At 42.6% G+C, this 13672-nt stretch overlaps 1 protein-coding gene across 3 annotated transcripts in view; it reads right to left on the reverse strand.

The window, feature by feature from the left end:
- Positions 1-8934: 8934 nt before the first annotated feature.
- LOC106566940 (serine/threonine-protein kinase 38) overlaps positions 8935-13672 on the reverse strand; it is a 28018-nt gene continuing 23280 nt past the window's right edge. For all 3 annotated transcript variants that reach the window (XM_014135603.3, XM_014135602.3, XM_014135604.3), the window contains exons 10-13: positions 13304-13421; positions 12939-13158; positions 12645-12739; positions 8935-12377 (exon numbers count right to left, since the gene is read on the reverse strand). In XM_014135603.3, coding sequence (XP_013991078.1) covers positions 12238-12377; positions 12645-12739; positions 12939-13158; positions 13304-13421 — 573 coding nt within the window. In that variant the 3' untranslated portion in view covers positions 8935-12237. The remainder of the gene's footprint in view (positions 12378-12644; positions 12740-12938; positions 13159-13303; positions 13422-13672) is intronic.

Here is a 13672-nt window from a genome sequence, read left to right on the forward strand (position 1 = left end):
TTAAAGGCAATGCTACCAAATACTCATTGAGTGTATGTAAACTTCTGACCCACTGGGAAAGTGATGAAAGAAATAAAAGCTGAAATAAATCATTTTCTCTACTATTATTCTGACATTTCACATTCTTAAAATAAATTGGTGATCCTAACTGACCTAAGACAGGGAATTTTTATTAGGATTAAATGTCAGGAATTGTGAAAAACTGAGTTTTAATGTATTTGGCTAAGGTGTATGTAAACTTCCAACTTCAACTGTATATGACCTCGATTTTGATTAAACGGTTATTAAAAATAAAAAAAGTATGGCAGGTAGCCAAGTCGCAACAAACCTCAGCCCGACAACGCGGAGGTGTGATAACCAGATCCATGTACCCTGAACCAAACTACAAACGCAACATGCAACAATTTAAGATATTTACTGAGTTGCAGTTCATATAAGGAAATCAGTCAATTGAAATAAATTCATTAGGCCCTAATCTATGGATTTCACATGACTAGGAATACAGATATGCATTTGTTGGTCACAGATCCCAAAAAAATAAGGTGGGGGTGTGGATCAGAAAACCAGTCAGTATCTGGTGTGACCACTATTTGCCACATGAAGAGTGACATCTCCTTCAGATAGAGTTGATTGGGCTGTTGATTGTGACCTGTGGAATATTTTCCAACTCCTGTTCAATGGCTGTGAGAAGTTGGTGGATATTGGCAGGAACTGGAACACGCTGTCGTACACGTCGATCCAGAGCATCCCAAAATCGGTCAATGGGTTTCATGTCTGAGAATGCAGGCCATGAAAGAATTTGCCTCTTTGTACTACCACCATGTTGTGCTGCTGCAATGTGTTGCTACCGTGTTGTCATGTGTTGCAGCCATGTTGTTGTCTTAGGTCTCTCTTTATGTAGTGTTGTGGTTATTCTCTTGTCGTGGTGTGTTGTCCTAAATATTTATTTTTACTCCCAGCCCCCGTCCCTGCAGAAGGCCTTTTGCCTTTTGGTAAGCCGTCATTGTAAATAAGAATTTGTTCTTAAAGCAGCCACCCTTTGCCTGAAAGACAGCTTTGCACACTCTAGGTATTCTCTCAACCAGCTTCATGAGGTAGTCTGCTGGAATGCATTTCAATTACCAGGTGTGCCTTGTTAAAAGTTCATTTGTAATTTATTTCCTTCTTAATGTGTTTGAGCCAATCAGTTGTGTGGTGACGAGGGGTGATATACAGATATAGCCCTATTGGTAAAAGACGAAGTCCATAATATGGCAAGAACAGCTCAAAGAAGCAAAGCAAAATAGCCCACGAAGATCTTCACCACCACACAAGCCCGAGGGGGCGGAAAACCGGACAGGAAGACCACGTCAGTGGCTCAACCCACTCAAGTGACGCACCCCTCCTAGGGACGGCACTAGTAAGCCAGTTACTCACCCCCGTAATAGGGTCTGAGGCAGAGAATCCCAGTGGAGAAAGGGTAGCCGGCCAGGCAGATACAGCAAGGGCAGTTCTTCGCTCCAGTCCCTTGCCTTTCACCTTCGCACCCCTGGGCCAGACTACACTCAATCATAGGACCTACTGAAGAGAGGAGTCTTAAGTAAAGACGTCGAGACCGAGTCTGCGTCTCTCACGTGGATATGCAGATCCTTCCATAAAAATTGAGCTCTATAGGAGAAAGCCTCTAGCTGTTTGAAATAGAAATTCTAGGGACAATAAGGAGGCCTGCGTCTTGTGACCGTAGCGTACGTGTAGGTATGTATGGCAGGATCAAAATCGGAGAGATAGGTAGGATCAAGCCCATGTACTGCTTTTTTAGTTAGCAATAACACCTTGAAATCAGCCCTATGTAGCCAATGTAGAGAGGATAGCACTGGAGTAATATGATAAAAATGTTTTGCTTCTAGTCAGGATTCTAGCAGCCGTGTTTAGCACTAACTGAAGTTAATTTAGTGCTTTATCCAGGTAGCCGGAAAGTAGAGCATTGCAATCTTCTAATCTAGAAGTGACAAAAGCATGGATTAGTTTTTCTACCACATTTTCGTACAAAACGTTTATGATTTTTGCAATGTTACGAAGATGGAAAAAAGCTATCAATGAAATACTTTTGATATGTTCATCAAGAGTTCAGGGTCCAGAGTAACGAGGTCCTTCACAGTTTTATTTGAGACGACTGTACAACCATCAAGATTAAGAGCAGACCTCTGTTTCTTGGGACCTAGAACTAGAATCTCCATTTTGACCGAGGTTAAAAGTAAAACATTGGCCGACATCAACTTCCTTATGTCTGAAACACAGACTTCCAGGGTAGGCAATTTTGGGGCTTCACCATGTTTCATCGAAATATACATCTGTGTGTCATCCGCATAGCGGTGAAAGTTGACATTGTGTTTCCGAATGACATCACCAAGAGGTAGAATATATAGTAAAAACAAGTGGTCCTAAAACGGAACCTTACAATTGATTTGTCAGAGAACAAACCATCCACAGAGACAAACATATCTTTCCGACAGATAAGATCTAAACCAGGCAAGAACTTATCTGTGAAAACCAATTAGTGCTTCTAATCTCTCCAAAAGATTGTGGTGATCAATGGTGTCAAAAGCAGCACTAAGGTCGAGGAGCACGAGGACAGATGAAGAGCCTTGGTCTGAAGCCATTAAAGGGTAATTTACCACCTTCACGAGTGCAGTCTCAGTACTATGATGGGGTCTAAAACCAGACAAGCATTTTGTATGCATTATTTGTCGTCAGGAAAGGCAGTGAGTTGCTGCGCTACAGCTTTTCTAAAATGTTTGCGAGGAATGGGAGATTCGATATAGGCCGATAGTATTTTTACATTTTCCGGGTCGAGGTTGGGCTTTTTCAAGAGGCTTTATTACTGCCACTTTTAGTGAGTTTGGTACACATCCGGTAGACAGGGAGCCATTTATGTTCAATATAGGAGGGACAAGCACAGGAAGTACAGTCGTGGCCAAAAGTTGAGAATGACACACATATTAATTTCCAAAGTTTGCTGCTTCAGTATCTTTAGATATTTTTGTCAGATGTTACTATGGAATACTGAAGTATAATTACAAGCATTTCATAAGTGTCAAAGGCTTTTATTGACAATTACATGAAGTTGATGCAAAGAGTCAATATCTGCAGTGTTGACCCTTCTTTTTCAAGACCTCTGCAATCCGCCCTGGCATGCTGTCAATTAACTTCTGGGCCACATCCAGACTGATGGCAACCCATTCTTGCATAATCAATGCTTGGAGTTTGTCAGAATTTGTGTTTTTTTGTTTTTCCACCTGCCTCTTGAGGATTGACCACAAGTTCTCAATGGGATTAAGGTCTGGGGAGTTTCCTGGCCATGGACCCAAAATATCGATGTTTTGTTCCCCGAGCCACTTAGTTATCACTTTTGCCTTATGGCAAGGTGCTCCATCATGCTGGAAAAGGCATTGTTCATCACCAAACGGTTCCTGGATGGTTGGGAGAAGTTGCTCTCAGAGGATGTGTTGGCACCATTCTTTATTCATGGCTGTGTTCTTAGGCAAAATTGTAAGTGAGCCCACTCCCTTGGCTGAGAAGCAACCCCACACGAATAGTATCAGGATGCTTTACTGTTGGCATGACACAGGACTGATGGTAGCGCTCACCTTGTCTTCTCTGGACAAGCTTTTTTCCAAATGCCCCAAACAATCGGAAAGGGGATTCATCAGAGAAAATGACTTTACCCCAGTCCTCAGCAGTCCAATCGCTGTACCTTTTGCAGAATATCAGTCTGTCCCTGATGTTTTTCCTGGAGAAGTGTCTTCTTTGCTGCCCTTCTTGACACCAGACCATCCTCCAAAAGTCTTCGCCTCACTGTGCGTGCAGATGCACTCACACCTGCCTGCTGCCATTCCTGAGCAAGCTCTGTACTGGTGGTGCCCCGATCCTGCAGCTGAATCAACTTTAGGAGACGTCCTGGCGCTTGCTGGACTTTCTTGGGCGCTCTGAAGCCTTCTTCACAACAATTGAACCGCTCTAATTGAAGTTCTTGATGATCCGATAAATGGTTGATTTAGATGCAATCTTACTGGCAGCAATATCCTTGCCTGTGAAGCCCTTTTTGTGCAAAGCAATGATGATGGCACATGTTTCCTTGCAGGTAACCGTGGTTGACAGAGGAAGAACAATGATTCCAAGCAGCACCCTCCTTTTGAAGCTTCCAGTCTGTTATTCAAACTCAATCAGCATGACAGTGATCTCCAGCCTTGTCCTCGTCAACACTCACATCTGTGTTAATGAGAGAATCACTGACATGATGTCAGCTGGTCCTTTTGTGGCAGGGCTGAAATGCAGTGGAAATGTTTTTGGGGGATTCAGTTCATTTGCATGGCAAAGAGGGACTTCGCAGTTAATTGCGGTCCAGTATGCAGCTTGATAGTTTAGAGGCCATGACTATTTTCATGAATGTGTCAAGAAATACAGGATTAAAAAACTTGAGTGTCTCCATTGATCCTAGGTCCTGGCAGTTCTGTGCAGACTCAGGACCACTGAGCTTTGGAGAAATATGCATATTCAAAGTGGAGCCCGTAATTTGCTTTCTAATGATCATGATCTTTTCAAAGCTATCCTCTCTTGTTGAATACTGCTTTTTACTTAGCTTTGTGACAGTATCAAAAAGAAATGTAGGATTGTTCTTATTCTCCTCAATCAGGTTAGAAAAAAATTGAATGATTGAGCAGGAATGAGGGCTCTTTGATATTGCACGATACTGTCTTTCCAAGCTAGTCGACTTACAGTTTGGAGCGCCATTTCCGTTCCAATTTTCTGGAAGCTTTCTTCAGGGCTCGGGTATTTTCTGTATACCAGGGATCAAATTTCTTGTGACAAATGTTTTTTTTGTTTTTAGGGGTGCAACTGTATCTAGGGTATTACTCAAGGTTAAATTAAGATCCTCAGTTAGGTGGTCAACCAATTTTTGTACTCCGACGTCCTTGGGTAGGTGGAGGGAGTCGAGGGCAGGAATCTTTGGGTTGTTCAAGAATTTATAGCACGGCTTTTAATGATCCTTGGTTGGGGTCTGAGCAGATTATTTGTTGCGATTGCAAACGTAATAAAATGGTGGTCCGATAGTCCAGGATTATGTTGGACAACACCCACTGAGTCGATGATGGCTCCAAAAAGCCTTTTGGAGTGGGTCTGTGGACTTTCCATGTGCATGTTAAAGTCACCAAGAATGTGAATATTATCTGGCAATAATTCCGATAGGAATTCAGGGAACTCCGCTACGAATGCTGTACACGGCCCAGGATGCCTGTAAACAGTAGCTACAAAAAGTGATTGATAGGCTGCATAGATTTCATGACTAGAAGCTCAAAAGACAAAAATGCTGTCTTTTTGTGTGAAATTAGCAGTCATAAATGTTAACAACACCTCTGCCTTTGCGGGATGCGCAAATATGGTCACTAGTGTAACCAGGAGGAGAGGTCTCATTTAACACAGTAAATTCATCAGGCTTGAGACATCTTTCAGTCAGGCCAATCACATCAAGATTATGATCAGTGATTAGTTCATTGGAAGTGAGGGATCTAACATTAAGCAACCCTATTTTGAGATGTGAGATATCACAATCTCTTTCAATAATGACAGGAATGGAGGTCTTTATTCCAGTGAGATTGCTAAGGCGAACAACATCATGTTTTGGTTTGCTAAACCTAGATCGAGGTAGACACGGTCTCAACGGGGATTGCTGAGCTGAGTACACTGACTGTGCTTGTGGCAGACTCCACTAAGCTGGCCTGCCCCTCTCTCATTGTGGAGCTAGAGCCCTGTCTATGTTCGTAGCTAAGATGAGGGCACCCCTCCAGCTAGGATGTAGTCCATCACTCCTCAGCAGGCCAGGCTTGGTCCTGTTTGTGGGTGACTCCCAGAAAGCGGGCCAATTAGGAGAGGCAGAAAACGTTTTTCAACCAGCGATTGAGTTGTGAGACTGCTGTAGAGCTAGCTCATCACTCCTCCAAACTGGGAAGGGGCCAGAGACAATTACTCGATGCCGACACATCTTTCTAGTTGATTTACATGCTGAAGCTATGTTACGTTTGGTGACCTCTGACTGTTTCATCCTAACATCGTTGGTGCCGTCATGGATAACAATATCCCTATACTCTCTACACTCGCCAGTTTTAGCCTTATCCAGAACCATCTTCAGATTAGCCTCAACGTCATTAGCCCTGTCCCTTGGTAAACAATGTATGATCACTGGATGATTCGTTTTAAGTCTAATGCTGCGGGTAATGGGGTCGCCAATGACTAGGGTTTTCAATTTGTCAGAGCTATTGGTGGGAGGCTTCGGCAGCTCAGACCCCGTAGAGGGTGGGAGGAGAGACCTGAGAAGGCTCAGCCTCCGACTCGTTGCTTAATGCGGAGAACCGTTTGAAAGTGTGTCAGCTGAAGGCGCGACACCGGTTGAGTATGCCGACAGCATTTCTTCCCAAAAGTCTTGAGAAAATTGTCCGGCTGCGGGGAATGTGCGGGGGGATTTATACTACCATCTGTGCTTATTGGTGGCACAGACGCCGTTTCATCCTTTCTTACACTTAAATTGCCCTTGCCTAACGCTTACATCTGAAACTGTGCTTGCGACATGGCTATCCTCACCATAAGGCCATAGTTCTCCTGTATATTATGAGTACAGCGACTGCGATTAGAAGGCCTAATGTTACTACTTAGCCTCGGCTGGTGGAGGTCCTGTAGAACCATGTCCAGAAAAAGCGTCTGGGGAGCAGTTGAAAGAAAAAGGTAGAGCAAGGAAAAAACGAAGACGTTGGTAAACGGAAGGTTTGGCAGATAGCCAAGTAGCAACCAATAGCGCAGCAGCACTGGGACAACTCCAGATGACTACCTCGTGAAGCTAGTTGAGAGAATGCTAAGAGTGTGCAAAGCTGTCATCAACGCAAAGGGTGGCTACTTTGAAAAATCTCAAATTCATTGACACTTTTTGGTTACTACATGATTCCATATGTGTTATTTCCTAGCTTTGACATCTTCACTAGTATTAAACAATGTAGAAAATAGTAAAAAGTAAAGAAAAACCTAGAATGAGTAGGTGTCCAAACTTTTGACTGGTACTGTAGTGGCTTGCAAAAGTATTCACCCCCTTGGCATTTTTCCTATTTTGTTGCCTTACAACCTGGAATTTAAATAGATTTTTGGGGGGTTGTATCATTTGATTTACACAACATGCCTACCACTTTGAAGATGCAAAATACTTTTTCTTGTGAAACAAACAAGAAATAAGACAAAAAAACTGAAAACTTGAGCGTGCATAACTATTCACCCCCCAAGGTCAATAATTTGTAGAGCAACCTTTTGCAGCAATTACAGCTGCAAGTCTCTTGGGTTATGTCTCTATAAGCTTGGCACATCTAGCCACTGGGATTTTTGCCCATTCTTCAAAGCAAAACTGCTCCAGCTCCTACAAGTTGGATGGGTTCTGCTGGTGTACAGCAATCTTTAAGTCATACCACAGATTTTCAATTGGATTGAGGTCTTTGCTTTGACTAGGCCATTCCAAGACATTTAAATATTTCCCCTTAAACCACTCAAGTGTTGCTTTAGCAGTATGCTTAGGGTCATTGTCCTGCTGGAAAATGAACCGCTGTCCCAGTCTCAAATCTCTGAAAGACTGAAACAGGTTTCCCTCAAGAATTTCCCTGTATTTAGCACCATCCATCATTCCTTCAATTCTGACCAGTTTCCCAGTCCCTGCCGATGAAAAACATCCCCACCATGCTTCACTGTGGGGATGCTGTTCTTGGGGTGATGAGAGGTGTTGGGTTTGCACCAGAAATAGCATTTTTCCTTGATGGCCAACAAGCTCCATTTTAGTCTCATCTGACCAGAGTACCTTCTTCCATGTGTTTGGGGAGTCTCCCACATGCCTTTTGGCAAACACTAAACATGTTTGCTTATTTCTTTCTTTAAGCAATGTTTTTTTTTCTGGCCACTTCTGTAAAGCCCAGCTCTGTTGAGTGTATGGCTTAAAGTGGTCCTATGGACAGATACTCCAATCACTGCTGTGGAGCTTTGCAGCTCCTTCAGGGTTATCTTTGGTCTCTTTGTTGCCTCTCTGATTAATGCCCTCCTTGCCTGGTCTGTGAGTTTTGGTGGGCGGCCTTCTCTTGGCAGGTTTGTTGTGGTGCCATATTCTTTCAATTTTTTAATAATGGATTTAAATGGGGCTCTGTGGGATTTTCTAAGTTTCAGATATTTTTTTATAACCCAACCCTGATCTGTACTAAATTTGTAGCGGACCTGTTTGGAGAGCTCCTCGGTCCTCATGGTGCCCCTTGCTTAGTGGTGCCCCTTGCTTAATGGTGTTGCAGACTCTGGGGCCTTTCAGAACAGGTGTATGTATAACTGAGATCATGTGACAGATCATATGACAGATCATATGACAGAATGCACACAGGTCACCTTTATTTAACTATGTGACTTCTGAAGGTAATTGGTTGCACCAGATCTTATTTAAGGGCAGTTTTTTTTTTTTTTTTTTTTAAACAAGTATTTTTTTATTTATTTTTTCACTTCACCAAGTTGGACTATTTCGTGTATGTCCATTACATGAAATCCAAATAAAAATCCATTTAAATTACAGGTTGTAATGCAACAAAATAGGAAAACTGCCAAGGGGGATGAATACTTTTGCAAGGCGCTGTATGTCGTTTTTTTTTTTAAAGTAATGTAGCTAGTTGTGCTAGACATTTTATAGATAAAAGGATAAGTAGCATTACGTTTTTAAAGAGAAGACCTGTTTGAGGTAGGATATGTTGAGCATCCCAACCCGTTACACTAGCCAACTGTGATAACTTTGGCGTCACATTTCTTGCCTTATAATAACTTGTTTCTTCCCTGGAGGCAGAGCCGCCCTAGCTGACCTATTCTACACAGACAAGGAATGAAAAAGACAGACACTGGTTCAACATAGTCCTAGGTGTTTTATTTAATGCTGTTAAAAGTCTACCACCATAATAGTGCAGGTGAGTATTTCTACCAGAAGTGAAACAAGCGGTCTGCCATTGACTGGCAAAATAAATGTGCCTTTTGAACTAACTAGAGAACCAATACCCACACGACTTAGCCACTTTCTGCCTTAACAGTGGGTTAACGTACTCAAAGGATACATGGTGAAATGCACATCTCAACCATACAGTTTCTAAGCCTCTATGGTAGTAGGCTACTAGCTAACAAGTCTAACCAGGGATACTGCCTAGTAGCACCTTTGAGGAACACTGAACAATTCTCTGAAAACCATGTTCTCTGAAAACCAATTGATATGCCATCTATTACACAAAGACTAGTTTACGCTGTTGAAACGGTTGCATGCATTACAACAGCCCTGTAAGAACTTATTTGCACTATTGAGAGATGACGGAGCAATGAGTGGGTGACTTTACATGATGGGGCTTGAGAAACTGGTCGTTACTTCTAGCCTGGTTTGTTGTGTAGGGTTCGCTTTGGTCAAATTAAAAAAAACTGACAACCTCACCCTTCTCCTGTTTGGATGAAAACATTGTTGCTCTTGGCGAAGGGGTCTTAATCAGTCTTGAGTAGCAAGGGATGTTTAGAATCCAAAAGGTAATAAATAATTAATATTTAATTAAGACCTTTGTTCTCCATTTACATTATTCCACCTCATTTAGTTTGTCAGATAAAACAATTTCCAGAAGAAAATGTAACTCCTGCACATGGCTAGCTTGCCCATTCAACCAGTGAAATGACATTCCCTCACCCATTAAAACAAAGACGGATTTCAGAGCGGCCCATTATTTTGCTGTACAAACGGAAACACCACAGATATTAAGTGCAGTTATTCAATGTGAAGTGGCAGAAAATATACAATAGAAACCTCACACCACAGTGGATTAAATACAACTCCCCCTACTTTTGATTGAATGTTCCCTATAAAAAGGTTTGTACAGCCGGTTTCCCCCCACCTTGTGTGCCTGGGGGGAAATAACAGCATACACACACACACAGTTGGATGACATCTACAAAAGAGCACCCACCTTAGTGTTTGTTAATTGAACACAACATATTCCAACATCTTATTTTTACTGAGCATATCACCCATTCCTCTAAAGACACATGCAAATCTCACACACCAAGCAGCATACATTTAAAATACAATTATTCCAAAAAGCCATTTGCACTTTGCCAACTCATCCGCCCAATACTGTTTACACCCGGCATTACAACAGGATCAGTCGGGCATCAAGCATCAGTAAAAGGTGAGACCAGTCTCAAAATCAGTTCTGTCGCTCAGTCAGAAAAACAACTAAAAAAGTCTGGATATTAAATCTCAGCAAGTAGTCTAAACTACCCAGAACACCGTACAGATATTTAACAAAAATACCAGACATCTTCTCCGTGTGACAAACCTACCACTCCTGTGGTTTAGGCTACATTCCATTCAAATTACAGCATTTTGGAATTAACATGGCATTAAATTCATCTTCAACTACGTCTTGGGATTACATTCGATTCAAATGACAGCATTTGGGATTGTGTTAAGAACAGTGAGTCACATATAGCCCTGTTTACAGAGTTACGGTCGAGTTTCTCACTCACACCTCTTAGCCTCTTGAAAAGTATGGACATACCAGGTGGCATATCCTTGACACAAAACAGACAAATGTAAAGTATTCTTGCTAAGAAATAGCCAAGCAACAGGAAGAGCCTGAACTATAGACACGACAGGAAGTGGAAAGGGTGTGTTAATGACCCCAACCTAGGGTCAACAGAGCCTGAGTGTGTCTCAATACTCTAAAAGCTGCTCCTTTTCTATTCTCTGTTACTTACATATCCGCTGAACAAACTTGCTCTGCCACCTCACCTACCAAGCCCTTACAGACCAGTGGTCAGTACAAAAAAAAGAGAAGAGTATCCATATATTGGCCTTACTTATAGCACCCCTATCCCAAAGGTCCATGGAAAAGTACCGAAAATAATGGTTGGTACATGCACCAAATTTTTGTATTTGATTTTGCTCTCTAGCAAAAGGACATGCATATCCACAAACATTATAAGTCCGACAGAGTATTGGTAAATCAAATGAGTTAGAGGACAGCACGAAGGTGCTAATATTAACAGCGGATGATTGTCAAACTAAGAACCTAAAAAGCTAGGCTTCTGGAAGGTGTAGTTCCATTTCAAATGGAATCATATTCAAGAGAGGCGATTCTATTGCTATAAACACTTGCCAAAGTCCATGTAACAGCTCCCTCAAAAATTAGACTGAATAGTTACAACAATTACACTCAGCTCTCAATGTTTTTGGTTATGAGTTGGCTTGTTGCAACAGGCAACCGGTCCGAAGCACCATCATCCAAGATGCTTCAGTAGAGAGCTCTCTAAAAACACATGAAAAACATTGACATATATTCCCTGAAAAGCATCATCGGTTTGTCAAATTACACTATTTCTAATGTTTTTAATGGCGGAACTCATTTCTAAAAAGATGGAGAATTCTATTGTGTGTGGGAAAAAGAAAGAAAAACTGAAGAGAGAAAAGCTAGCCCTTTGACAGAAAAGTGAGGCATATTGGATCCTAGTCCCATGCTGGTGGTCACCCAGCTAAACTTTAAGACTTCAATGCCTGTTTGTGGAGGAGGAAGTGAAGAAGGCTGGTATAGCCAGTCAAGTGTGTTCTTCTGATGTGAAAATGGGCTCTGGCCCCTAAGGTGACCGGTTATGCTGGTATCTTGTTTCAGTCCCTTGGGATACTGAAGGATAGAGAATCAATCTTGGCCGAGTTGGACCGATGCTAGTGGAGATCTACGAGAGATGGTCCCCAAACTAAGGTCATATCAACACCTCCAAGACTGCTCATTGGTGGATCCTACACTTTAGTTATGGGAACTTTAATCCTGGGGTGGAATGGCATATGAGTTTTCACATAGAAAACAATCACTGTCCATCCCTTCCAACGCTATGGCTTTTTTAGATAGAGTAGGTCACACTTCTCTACACAGTACACAGAGCCCTACAAGTCCCCTACAAGTCCCCTGCAAAGGAAGGAGAAAGGTCCCTTCAGCAGGATCAGACACATGGGATAGTCTCAATTATGATGGACCCCTTCAACAAGCTTGAATAGGGTAATTTAGTTTCTACCTCCAAAATCGAGTTTGGGAGAGGAGTGGACGTTGGGATCCATGGGGAATTCCTTTTGAATGCCAGTCTGAGTGGCAGGTAGAGTGAGTGAGGAAACAAAAGAAGGATTCATCTCTTCCCTGTCTTCATGTAGGAGGGGATAGCCCCTCGGGCTGTGAGGCCTTCAAAGCGCTTGTAGGTGTAGTTGATGAAGACCCAGTCCTTGTTCTTGAGGTCTGCCTCAGAATGGTTGGACACCACGGGGGCAGCTGAGGCAGAAAAAGACAGGGATTATTTCACACAGGGCAATAGAGGAAAACAAAGGATCCAAAATGTGAGAATCCTGTTTCAAGGTGGCATTAGTTAACCAGGGCCATGTTTAATAGGCACAATAGAAGAAAACAGACTTAACCTGGGAGTGACTAACTGGTGTAATACGAAACGTCTTTGTTTTTCGCTGTGTGCCCTAATGAACACTACCCTGTTGAATTATGACTAGTGGCAGCCACTAATGTTGGTGACAATGAGAAACATACCTGTCGGCTGGAGGATATCAGAGTCTGGGAACTCGTCAAAGTTGGACGTGTCGTCGATGCTTTTGATCTCAATGGGAATGGCAGCGGGTCGCTCTCTGTAATTAAAATGGAACCCTGTTTTTAGAATGTCACTGTTCCAATTTTTGAATGCACCATTAACTGATACAATCAGCTACATCCTCAAAAAAATGCTAGCCAGGAGATTTTGGATATTGACAAATAACCAGCAATTAAGTGGAAAATATCATATAAAAAAATGTCAGAAAAGTGAACTATTCTTTTAAGCCCTCGTACCTGATGTGGTCATAGTCCACCCCCTCGAAGAAGGCGTTGCCCTTAATGTCCTCCACCCCAGTGGCTCCGATCCTGTGCTCCTCCTCACAGCAGAACCTGAGGATGAGGTCCTTAGCTTTCTCCGAAATGGGCACTTCAGGGGGGAAAGTCAGTGTTTCTTGCCAGTTCATCACCTTCCTGTAGGTCTCCTGTGGGGTCTCTGAGCAGAACGGGGGATAGCCTGGAAAACAACACATGGGATCAACAAGCCTGGCATGGGAAAACACATAGTAATGGCACCATTCTGTGACATTCATGCAAGATGATTGAAAGCCAATCGATGCTTTTTCAGAGGCCCCAAGCAGAAGACGTTGACAGGATCTCACCTATCAGCATCTCATACATGATGACTCCAAGGCTCCACCAATCACAGAGCTTGTTGTATCCGTTCTGCATGAAGACTTCAGGGGCGATGTAGTCAGGGGTGCCCACAGTAGAAAAGGCCTGGGGAGGCACGAGAGAAAGATCAGGCAATGTGACTACAAGACTACACCAATACAAATGTGGTCGTGTTTGAAATCGACTGCATTCCAGTCAGTGACTGCAGACTGACAGATCTACAAATCACCCTGCATCCTAAATAACTAAATTTTATATGTGGATTAGTCCGTCCAAAAAGGATGCTCTCGAACACGGCCCATGTCTACTTGTAGAATACACTGTATTTTTCCCTCCCATCTAGCTTCATTTTCTCA

The sequence above is a fragment of the Salmo salar genome, chromosome 13, assembly GCF_965601325.2.
Source record: "Salmo salar chromosome 13, fSalSal1, whole genome shotgun sequence".
NCBI classification, from domain to species: Eukaryota; Metazoa; Chordata; class Actinopteri; order Salmoniformes; family Salmonidae; genus Salmo; species Salmo salar.